Source organism: Megalopta genalis, chromosome 8, assembly GCF_051020955.1.
Source record: "Megalopta genalis isolate 19385.01 chromosome 8, iyMegGena1_principal, whole genome shotgun sequence".
In the NCBI taxonomy this organism is placed as follows: Eukaryota; Metazoa; Arthropoda; class Insecta; order Hymenoptera; family Halictidae; genus Megalopta; species Megalopta genalis.
Window position 1 is genome coordinate 12,340,850 of NC_135020.1, and position 11,701 is coordinate 12,352,550.

Here is an 11,701-nt window from a genome sequence, read left to right on the forward strand (position 1 = left end):
TAATAATTATTAATAATGATCTTGGAACAATGATCTCTCCCTATTAATATATTAATAATGATCTTGGAACAATGATCTCTTCCTATTAATATATTAATAATGATCTTGGGACGCGGTGTAACAATTTCAGCGGTGCCTCAGAGTCACCACTCGAGTGCAAAGGTTTAATTGTCGCAAACTATGCGCAGTAAACGCAATGTTTCCATCATTGTCAATGTCCGGAAACGCTGTCTCTGACGGAGACAACTGCTGGAAGAAGAATCGACAATTAAATCCTTAACAAAGAAATGCAGTGTCTGTATAGTCGATTTTCTCGAAAACTGAGCACTGGATGAAAAAATCCTATACCAAAACTTTTTCTTATTTTTCTATAGAATTAGAACTGTAGACGTTGTCTCTGACGGAGGCAACTGCTAGAAGAAGGGTCGACGACAACTAAATCCTTAACAAAGAAAGTCTTTAAAGTCGATTTTCTCGCAAACGGAGCACTGGATGAAAGAATCCTGTACCAAAACTTTCTCTTATTTTTCCATAGAATTAGAACTATAGAATTATGCTTGTACCACGAATTCCGGCCCACCCTGTATAAAGGATCTTTCAAGCACTCTCAACAAGAACGTATAAATAAGACATAAAACGTTGGAAAAATGAAAAGAATTTAAACAGCCGTTTAACCCCGACAGAAAATTCTTCAAGAAAGAAACGCATGTCCATTCGATTCCAGTGTACAACGATCGATGCGGAACGCTTCGATTGCGCATGAAAGATCCGCGGGCCTCGCCGTCGACAACAATAACCGGCGCAATGAATGCTCGAAGAGAGATTATCGAGCGTAACTTTCGCACATAGTCCGGTCACGAAGAAGCTTTCTCGCGTGTCGCCGACACAAGCTGTTCCCGATAAAACGGTCGCCCTATTAGACAACGCACCCTCATACGGTCGCGTATTCGCGCGGATTCGTCGCGCGGCGGCCGAATTACAGCCGGGAGTGCGGAAAAAGTTCGCGATCGGAGAACTGTTATTCGATCGGCGAAACCGGTAAAACTGATGCGCCGATCCCGCCCCGGGGAATTCCGCCGAATTCCAGGCGGCAGAAAAGAGAGCTTACGTGGTCCTCCCGCGAAAGTTCCAGGAACGACCGTTTCCACGCCGCGGTCGCGGCGGACGCCGCGTAAGGACGACGCCGCCGGCTCGCGGCGTGCCCGAGAGGAGAGGTAGGTGCATTGAACTTTCCCGAGCGAATAATAAACTCGTCGTGAGTCGACAAAAAACCGAACGGCGGGGCACGACGGTGTTGTAGCCGCGGGCGACACGGACGCGGGGTTTCACGGCGCACACCATCGCGACGCGGCCGCGATGAAGAAGTGTGCCGTGACCTCGAACAAGGTCCCGTTATCCAAGGCGAAGCCTTGGACGCGGTCGTCCTCAGTCTTGACTCGGTAGTCAAGCAAAGATGATACTGCTGGTCGCTTGTCTCAGCCTTCTAATTGGCCCCGGTGAACTGGGCCTGCTGAACAATGGCCCTTCCGTCGGCGTGACAGCTGTTCTAGGACTCGGTGCGCTACCTTTTGGATTAGCCGCTGGACCCAGGTACTGTCCAAATTACCGTTCTCCGCACGATTATTTTACTCGCGATCCACGCCAGATGTTCGTACGACTTGCCTTCGATACGAGCGGCGCGCCGACTCTCTCGCTTTCCCGTTCGTTCGACGTCGAATCGGCTTTTCGGAAAAACCAGCTGCCGAATCTCTCGTCGCGGTGCTTTTAACGCTAAACCTACCAAGCAGTAATATTAACTGGCGTGTACGCTGCTTCACAAAAGTGAGAAGACCGAATTTATTTAGATTTTGCGAAGTTTTCATTGTGAAACTTGCTCCAATAATGGAACTTATTCGAGCATTTTCCACGAAAGAGTTTCGAAACTTTGCAGAATTGCGAAATAAGAAAGCGGGCACTTTAAGACCGCGGTAGATTTAGTGTTAACCGGGACGGTCGGAACGAATGTTCTCGCATTTGCTGTTTTAACCCTTTCAGTACCGAGAGACGACGTATTTCGCAACGCTTGCGAAAAGTGCCGACGACGATCTATCGTTGCGCATTCGACGGCGCGTAATTATTCGGGATTCGTTAGTGTACGCGTTAGTGAGCATCGATGCTAAATAAATTATTTGTGCGAATAATAATAAGTAAATATTACACGTTTCCATCACTCGCACAAATAATTTATTTAGCATCGACGCTTACTAACGTGTACACTAACGAATCCCGAATAATTAGGCGCCGTCGAATGCGCAACGATAGATCGTCGTTGGCACTTTTCGCAAGCGTTGCGAACAACGGTACGTCGTCTCTCGATACTAAAAGGTCAGATAACACGAAATATGAATATTTGTAATGATACTGAAATTTGTTTTCAGTAACGTTATATTAGCTAATTCACTTGTTTTGTAGCAGATCCGTCTGACGCTTGCCGTGCATCATGGCGTTATCCTTTAGTCTTGTGGTTCGATATCGGTTATTTTGTTACAAATGATTGAAAGCGCAATATATATACTTCATAACGATGATTTTTCTTCTGCACAAATACTGTTTCTAACAAAGAGAATTGATTTTTCTCTTTTTCATATTGTTTTATAGTTATGTTGTTCGTATGATTTTCATCAAACAAAATACAAAACTTAAATACAATTGGCGTTATTTTATTCTCATTTCGTTTCGTAATATGCTTCTTTTTGAATTTTCTAAATATCATTCTTACTTTGGCTTTTATGAGCTTTTTTTCCAAACCTTAGCAAATTCGTCAAATTCGTCCGGTATTATTCGCACAGGCACGATACTTTTGCTCGGCACCGAAAGGGTTAAGATTCGTAAAATCAGGAAGTCTGTTTCACAGCGAATGGTTTGCTCGAACTTCGTGACGCAGGTATGCTAACGAAAAGCCTAAATAAATTCGGTCTCGTCAATTCTTATTAAAAAGCACGCGTCAGTCGCTTTTAATGCTTGTTAGATTTAGTAATTAAAGTGTATATTTTTAGATGATTCGAGCTTCTCGATGAACGAATTTAACTTTCTCGACAGCTTGCTAAGAGACTGGACAGAGCTCTTTTGTATCATCTTCCAGTCGTTAGTTCATTGTAAAGCGAAGTTTCTACTTTCCGAGCGGACAGTCTGATCATTTTTATGCGTCATCATGTGTTTCCACGGGATATTTTGATCGAGAGTTTAATGCGAGATCATTTTGCAAATGCTATCAAAGTATAAAACGAAATAACCAGGAAGTCTGAAAGGAAGTCTTCGGGAGAAATCAGGTTAAACGTTAACGTTATCGTGATACATTCGTAATAGTGTTGGGAAAGTAGTATCAGCGAGATCATCGTTCATAAAACGTAGACTTGAATGGATCAAGTATTACTCAATTATGACGCTGATAAAGAAATGGAAAAGCGATGGAGTCGAGAAACGCCCGAAGAACGCGGCGCGGTTAACCCTTTCGAGTCTGATCTATTTTTCGTTAATTCGCGTTGTATCCGAAGTCAAGTTTTACGTACATGTAGATGCTAATAACAAGAAATGTTGATTTTATTAGTGTAGGTTATCCCTTTTAGACGATTATCCCTTTTAGGGCTGGGACACATGTGTCCCATTGGTTATACATATGTAAACAATTATGTGCGTGGTATGCATTCTGAGACTGGTATATTCGTGTGTTGTGGAGAAACGGGATTCATTTCTCCCAATGGGCGCACGAAGTACATAGGTGGGACACATATGTCACGATAGATTGCAAAGGGTTATGTTATCAAGTACAGTAATTTCTCCCTAATTCGCGCTCAGACTGTGCGCAAAAATGGACAATTTGGGAAGAGGAAATACGATTATTCGAGCCTTGTGTCTCGTTTTTATAGTTATTGACAATCGGTATCGAATTCTTGCCTAATTAATAATCGACTTCTTGCCTAATAATAATCGAGTTATTGCCTAATAATAATCGAATTATTGCCCAATTAATTATCGAATTATTGTCTAATAATAATCGAATTATTGCCTAATAATAATCGAATTATTGCCTAATAATAATCGAGTTATTGCCTAATAATAATCGAATTATTGCCTAATAATAATCGAGTTATTGCCTAATAATAATCGAATTATTGCCCAATTAATTATCGAATTATTGCCTAATAATAATCGAGTTATTGCCTAATAATAATCGAATTCTTGCCTAATAATAATCGAATTATTGCCTAATAATAATCGAATTATTTCCTAATAATAATCGAATTATTGCCCAATTAATTACCGAATTATTGCCTAATAATAATCGAATTATTGCCTAATAATAATTGAATTATTGCCTAATAATAATCGAATTATTGCCTAATAATAATCGAATTATTGCCTAATAATAATCGAATTATTGCCAATTGAATAATCGTATCTCCTCTTCCCAAATCGTCCATTTTTCTGCGCAATCTCAGCTCAAATATGAGAAAAAGGAGCAACAAACTGTTCAAATTGCAAATTGTTCAAAAGAGAGCAACGAGTTCCGAAAGTTCCTTTGATTAAGCCTACGATTAAAACGTTCACGTCTCTCTCGTTGAAATTTATCCCAACTAAATTAATTGCTTCGTCCGTTAATCTGTCGCGCCAGTTGTCTTCGTCGAATCACCTAGCGTTCCGCAATCCCGCGTGCTTTAATCCCCAGCTTGCTCGAACTATCTGAATCTGAACCCAATTATTTCGATCATGAGCCGAGAATCGTGGCCGGTCGATCTTTTCACGGTTAGAAGAGGTAATTAGGGAATGCCGTTTTGTCCGACAGGTACGTCCCGAAATGGAAAAAGCAGGCCTGCGAAATACCGGCTTCTCAGCATCCGAACTCTCACTACGTTTGCGACGAGGCCGGCGAAGTAAAATGCTTGCCAGGTAAGAAAACAAAAAGGAAGACCCGGCGGGGCGAGGTGAACCACGTGAAAAGCGCAATAAGAAACTAATGATACGGGCATTCCACTTTGTACGCCGCGTGTGTTCGTTTCGTCTTCGTCGTGTTCTTTTCTTTCTTCTTTCTTTTCCTCTTCACTTTAGGATGGACCGGCGATTTGTGCGACGTGCCAATCTGTCGGAAGGGCTGCGACCCTCTTCAGGGTTACTGCCGTCGACCCGGCGAATGTCGCTGCAAATTGGGCTTCTATGGCGAGCTCTGCGACAAGTGTGTGGCTCTGCCGGGATGTCAGCATGGCAGGTAACTTGTCATTTCGACGTTCTGCTTCTTCTTCTTTTCTCTCTCTCTCTCCCTCTCTCTTTGTTCTTGCGCGCACTGTCCCGGCCAAAACGAGGAACAGAAGGTCGAACCGTAAACGAAATCGTTTTGTTGATTGATCGACGAGGCAATCAGAGGTATTGGTCATCCGAGACCGTCGATCAATGGCGAGATCGGTACAAGAAACGAATTTCCGCTCTCCGCGGCGCGTCCCTTTTCTCGGCGTCAACATTTTCACAAACGTTCATTAACACGTTTGTAACTTGTTGTGTAATATACGCGGAACGTGCTTTCGGAGATTCGTTGACGATGTATGTTCCATTCGAAATGTCCTTGCGGAGGATGTAACAGCGAATTGTTGAGACGGATGTGAAAATTAACTGTTTAGAAGCGTGAAATATTATTGTTTTTCGGTTAAAAGTAATGGAGGATTAAGGATTGAAAAGTATAAAGTAGATAACGCCGAAAAATAACTCCTTACTTGTGTGGAGCATGAAAAATCTCGAGCATTAGGCTTGGAGTGATCAGTACAGTAAATTCTCCCTAATTGACGCTCAGTTTGGGAACAAAAATGGACGATTTGGGAAGAGGAGATACGATTGTTCGAGCATTGCGCCTCTCGTTTTTATAATTATCGACAATCGGCAACTATAAAAATGAGCCGCAAGGCTCGAATAATCGCATGCTCTCTTCCCAGATTGTGCATTTTCGTTTCCAAGCTGAGCGTCAATTAGGGAGAACTTACTGTAGAGAACTTACTGGAAGCATTCGCAGACTTAGTTAAGTCTTTAGTTAAAGGCTGTTTAAAATCTGTATTGTATTATGATAGAATAATCTATTTTGTATTACAATGTAATATAGAGTTCTTGTAGTAGTAGGTCGTAGTCGTCGCAAAAGAATTTCTTACGCGAGCACGTTCGGTTAATAGAACAATTACTCGCAAGGAGCACTAAGTGTCCTCCTCCGATTTTTTTCGTTTTCACCTATGTTGTATTACTCAAAAAATTAAGCGACACGCGTTCTGTTTAATTGGCGGTAATTCGATGTAATTTAATTATATATATATTTTGTATTTATTTACTTTATTATTATATTTTCTATTTATTTAATTTATTATTATATCTTTTATTTATTTCATTTATTACTATATTATTTATTTATTTCATATATTTTTTATTCATTTACTTTATTATTACACTATTATTACATATTCACTTTTCTGATTTATTTATTTTTAATTATTCGAGAATAATTGAAATGTCTTGCGGAAATATGGAATTCTCTTGAGTTTGAATATCAAACGCTAAACATTTCGGGGTGCGTTTCACCCCTTCGAATCGAATTACGTCCGATATAAAAAGAAAAACACACGCCGCGTTTCTTTAGTACTCGAAACATATGTGAAAACGAAAAGAATCGGAAGGGAACACATACCCAGTGTTCCCTGTTAGTCACAATGTCAAAATAAAAAAAAATTAATGTCTTGCGCAATAAATATTATTGCTTTACATCATAGCGAAAATGTTTGGTGATAACAGTGATACCAGACACACGTCATCAGTTCCAACAATCGTACCAAGATAATCGCCCAACCCGTTGAAGTTACACCTTAAGCGTCAAAAAAGACCCTATTCGCTAGAACCGCATAAAAAGGAAAAAAACGTAAGCTCGTTTCCCGATCGTCACGTTGATCACGCGATACGGTTTCCTTGGAACGACCGCAGAGATCCGTCACCAGCGGCTCGCCGGTTAAAGAGCTCGACACGGCCGATCGGTTAAACGCGGCCGTGTCGAGAAAAACGGATCGAACGCGAATCAGACACCGATTCCGCCTTGGCCATTGCCGATTCTAATTTCCCCGTAACACGAAACGTTTGTTCCTGTCGGTGCGGTATATCTCCGTGTACGTCCGTTGCGAACAGTAATTCCATCCCGCGGCGGCGGACACTGACAAGCCGGATTTTCACTTTCAGCTGTAACGTGAGCTTCGAGTGTTCCTGCGACCCAGGATGGAAAGGTATGTTCTGCTCGGAGCCGATTTGCGCGACCGATTGTCTGGCCAGCCAGGGGTACTGCGAGAAGCCCGGCGAGTGCAGGTAAAGAGCGACGCGTAATGGCGGAGTAATGAGCGGTTATCAGACCCGGTAGCGGCGAATCGAAGCAATGAAACCGCCCGTTTGCTCGACCCTCGTTCCATTAACGTTCGCAGCCCGGCAATTTGGGGCGGGCGCGGACGGACCCTAAAACGCGCTGCTTTTCCGACAACGGGAGAACCGCGCGAGCCGTCACGCACCGATTTCAATGAACGCGGACGATACAGAGGATTACCCGATTCGCATCATTCCGTTGCTAATTGGATAATCGATTGCTTCGGACGTTGGCTGCCGCGTGTCTGAAATACGAAATCCGGTGGCGCGTTCCGCTCGATTGTCGGATTACAGATTTTATAAGTACGGTTAATACTGATTAATTCTCTGCGCGAAGATTGATATCTCGCGACTCTTGCAACAGCTTTAGGAATTGTAAACGAACTCGATGATGCAAACATTAGTTTGAGATGCGATATAAAGGATTTTTAGTGGTGCCTCACTCGAGAGCGAAGCTTATATTCTCGGACTCTGTGAGTCTTTTCCTTTTTTACTTAATTTGTTTTTACTCAGTTTTGTACAGTAAATTCTCTACAATTGTCCCTCGGCTTCCAAACAAAAATGGACGATTTGGGAAGAGGAGACACGTTTGTTCGAGCCTTGTATAATAATTTCTCTCTAATTCGCGCTCAGATTGCGCACAATAATGGACGATTTGGGAAGTGGAGACACGTTTGTTCGAGCCTTGTATAATAATTTCTCTCTAATTCGCGCTCAGATTGCGCACAAAAATGGAAATTTTAAATAAATTAAAAGAAAATACAGTAAATTCTCTCGAATTGTTCCTCAGCTTCCAAACAAAAATGGACAATTTGGGGAGAGGAGATACGATTATTCGAGTCTTGCGTCTCGTTTTTATAGTTATTGACAATCGGTAATTGTACAGGGTGTCCCAAAATTATGGTATTTCCGGGAAATGAGGGATTCCTGAGATGATTTGAAGCAACTTTTTCCTTTACAAAAGTTTTCTCCAAAGCTTCGTTATCGAATTATTGACGAAAAACACTGACCAATGAGGGGCGAGCTCGCTTGGCGTTAAGCGGCCGAGCCAATAAAGCGGAACTGGGCTTCGTGCGCTCGTTGGCTTGACCGCCGCGCGCTTGCCGAGCTCGCCTCTCATTGGTCAGTGTTTGTTGTCAATAATTTGTTAACGATGCCTCGGACAAAATTTTTGTAAAGGGAAAAGTTGTTTCGAATGACTTCAGGAATCTCTAATTAATAATATAACATTGATTGTTACATGAAAAAAATAATACTTCTTTCATGTAACAATATAACATTTTCTTTTTCAAGGAAAATTATTTTTAAAATCCGCGAACGCCTAATATCTTTACAATCTCAATAATTATCAGCGAAAAAAACCTGGAATCCGTAATCTGACAGATTTGATTTTTTTAATATATTATAGATGACTGGCAATGATTAAACATCCGACATAAACGCTAATACAACTAACAATTAAAATTTTGCAAAACCTTTTAAATGTCTTTCATTTCAATCTTATTTCACTTTTAGAAAAATTAAGAAGTTAACGTCAACCATGCTCGTCAATTAATTTTATTATCGCACGGTTAACGAACCCGCAATTTAAGATTTCTTACGTGCTGAAATCTGAGAGTAGTGAAGACAAACGATGGAGCCTCTAATTGAGTTAATTTGTCGTTGATCTTTCTCACAGGTGTCGTTTGGGTTGGCAAGGACCGAAGTGCAAACAGTGCGCCGTTCTACCAGGATGTGTACACGGGACATGTCAAGGACCTCTCGAATGTCGCTGCGAACCTGGATGGACTGGTCTTCTTTGCCAAACGCGTAAGTGGTCCTTCATAGTGTAGCGATTAGGCTGTTAGACTTGACTAAAAAATTCAAATGATTCTTACGTGGTAAACAAAGCAAAAATGCCATCGTATTCGTTAATTTAAACATTCTCTAAAAATCCTAGCAAAAACAAACATATCGGAAGCCAGGTGGTTTACACAGGGTGTCCCAAAATTATTGTATAAGCGAGAGGTTCCCGAGGTTCCTGAGGTTATTTGAAATAACTTTTTCCTTAGCGAAAATGCAATCCGCGACTTCGTTTATGAGTTATTAACGAAAAACGTTGACCAATGAGAGGCGAGCGCTCGACTAGCGTGAGACGGCCGTGCGCTCGTTGGCTCGGCCGCTCAGCGCCAGCGAATCTCGCCCCTCATTGGTCACTGTTTTTCGTTAATAACTCGTAAACGACGCGTCGTAGAAAATTTTTGTAAAGGAAAAAGTTGCTTCAAATCACCTCGGGAACCCCTCATTTCCCGCTTGTACAATAATTTTGCGACAAAAATTTTATTTGACTCCTATCGCTTGCACAATCGATGCAAAACATTTTTATCTTGTATAAAGATGTATCGTACCCCCTCCAAACGACTGTCGCTACGTGCAAGTCCGTCCTTAGAAAAAAATCTCAAAACAATATCTATCTAAAATGTATTCGCGTAAACTTTTAACCGACAGCATAAACCGCATTTAAGAACGTCCTGTTCTACGAAAGCTTGTTAAATGAAGCGAGACCTCTAGCATCCATAGCAGGTGCAACAAAGTTCCCCCGAGTTTCCTCGATCCTCTAAAGTTCGCGTTTCCTTCCGCACAGCACTCTGCTCGCAAGGATGCAGCCGCGAGCACGGCGGCTGTCGTCGCCCGGGCACCTGCAGGTGCCGCGTCGGCTGGACAGGTCCGAACTGCACCGAATGCGTCAGTTATCCCGGCTGCGTCCACGGGTCCTGCAAGCGTCCATGGGAGTGCCGCTGCGAGCCAGGCTGGGCGGGCGACCTCTGCGACGAGAAGCTGACATACTGCGACGAGCATCCTGGAACATGCCGCAACAATGCAACTTGCATCAGCATGACGAAGGAGGACGGCAACTACAGGTGAGACAAGCTCTCGAGCGATCCGCTTGGTCGCCGACGCCGCCGCGAGCCGCGGCTTAGACGCTAATGGAACCTGATTGCAGATGCGTGTGCCCCCTCGGCTACATGGGACGCCAGTGTCAAATTAAGACAATGGTCCCGTCGACGGACCTGATGCCACCGTTGCCGGATTCGGCCGATTTGGAGGCGAAGCCGCAGATGATTCTACTGAAGCCGGAACTGTCCGAGGGCTCGCAGAGCCACGACAAGGACGCGGACGCCGCGAAAGAGGAGCAACAAACTGCCGAACCTCTCGGGCCCATCGTTATCACCGATCCACCGTCGACTATCGATCCCGCGGCCACCGTGGGGAAATGGCCAACCGAGTCGCCGACGGAACCGCCGTCCCCGGAAAGGGACGACGAAAACGAAGCATAAGACGCGGCCAAACGGCGCGCGCCTCGTCGACTGTTATTTATTTAATTTAATTTATTTATTCACGTGTGCACCATCGGGCCGTGTATCAGCGGTACAACCGATTAAGATTTCTTTTTTCTTTTTTTTTAGCTATTTCTAAGTGATATTAAGCTAGGATAAACGATGTAGCGAGCAGAATCCTGCGAGGTAAATAAATACAATCAAACGATGATTCTCTGTTATTGATGCATCGTTAAACGGCGATAGTTGAGAGACAGATGGAGTATTCTTAACTTCCGGGTCATCGATGCCTGAGAAATGAAAATCATCTCAATTAGCATCTTCCGTTATTAACGCTAGATTTACGGAGCACGAGAAACAGCTGTTTTATAGCAGTTTAGAAAAGTAGCAATGAGACATTTATTCTGATTTTGAACTGGTGTTATTGTAACATTCGTCGTGAGTAACGTATAGATTGAATAAATAACACATAAAATGTATCTTCACGATATGGATAATCGTAATCGGGTCATCGATGCCTGAGAAATGAAAATCATCTCAATTAGCATCTTCCGTTATTAACGCTAGATTTACGGAGCACGAGAAACAGCTGTTTTATAGCAGTTTAGAAAAGTAGCAATGAGACATTTATTCTGATTTTGAACAGGTGTTATTGTAACATTCGTCGTGAGTAACGTATAGATTGAATAAATAACACATAAAATGTATCTTCACGATATGGATAATCGTAATCGGGTCATCGATGCCTGAGAAATGAAAATCATCTCAATTAGCATCTTCTGTTATTAACGCTAGATTTACGGAGCACGAGAAACAGCTGTTTTATAGCAGTTTAGAAAAGTAGCAATGAGACATTTATTCTGATTTTGAACAGGTGTTATTATAATATTCGCCGTAAGTAACGTATAGATTAAATAAATAACGAATAAATGTATCTTTACGATATGGATAATCGTAAATTAAAAAATCAGTGACCC

At 42.4% G+C, this 11,701-nt stretch overlaps 1 protein-coding gene across 1 annotated transcript; it reads left to right on the forward strand.

The window, feature by feature from the left end:
* Positions 1 to 1,416: 1,416 nt before the first annotated feature.
* On the forward strand, positions 1,417 to 10,935 carry LOC117227806 (CG1567-like). The gene is made up of 7 exons (XM_033483331.2): positions 1,417 to 1,590; positions 4,823 to 4,926; positions 5,086 to 5,242; positions 7,234 to 7,356; positions 9,086 to 9,216; positions 10,031 to 10,307; positions 10,391 to 10,935. Exons 1-7 carry the CDS (start codon positions 1,454 to 1,456, stop codon positions 10,722 to 10,724), a joined length of 1,263 nt encoding a protein of 420 aa, XP_033339222.2. The 5' UTR covers positions 1,417 to 1,453; the 3' UTR covers positions 10,725 to 10,935.
* The last annotated feature ends 766 nt before the right edge of the window (positions 10,936 to 11,701 follow it).

What these genes read in the sequence shown, in the direction of transcription:
- LOC117227806 (XM_033483331.2), top strand. Translation starts at nt 1,454, where the DNA reads ATGATACTGCTGGTCGCTTGTCTCAGCCTTCTAATTGGCCCCGGTGAA. An exon ending in CCGGGATGTCAGCATGGCAG is followed by an intron (nt 5,243 to 7,233) that starts GTAACTTGTCAT and finishes TTTCACTTTCAG; the next exon opens with CTGTAACGTGAGCTTCGAGT. An exon ending in AAGGAGGACGGCAACTACAG is followed by an intron (nt 10,308 to 10,390) that starts GTGAGACAAGCT and finishes ACCTGATTGCAG; the next exon opens with ATGCGTGTGCCCCCTCGGCT.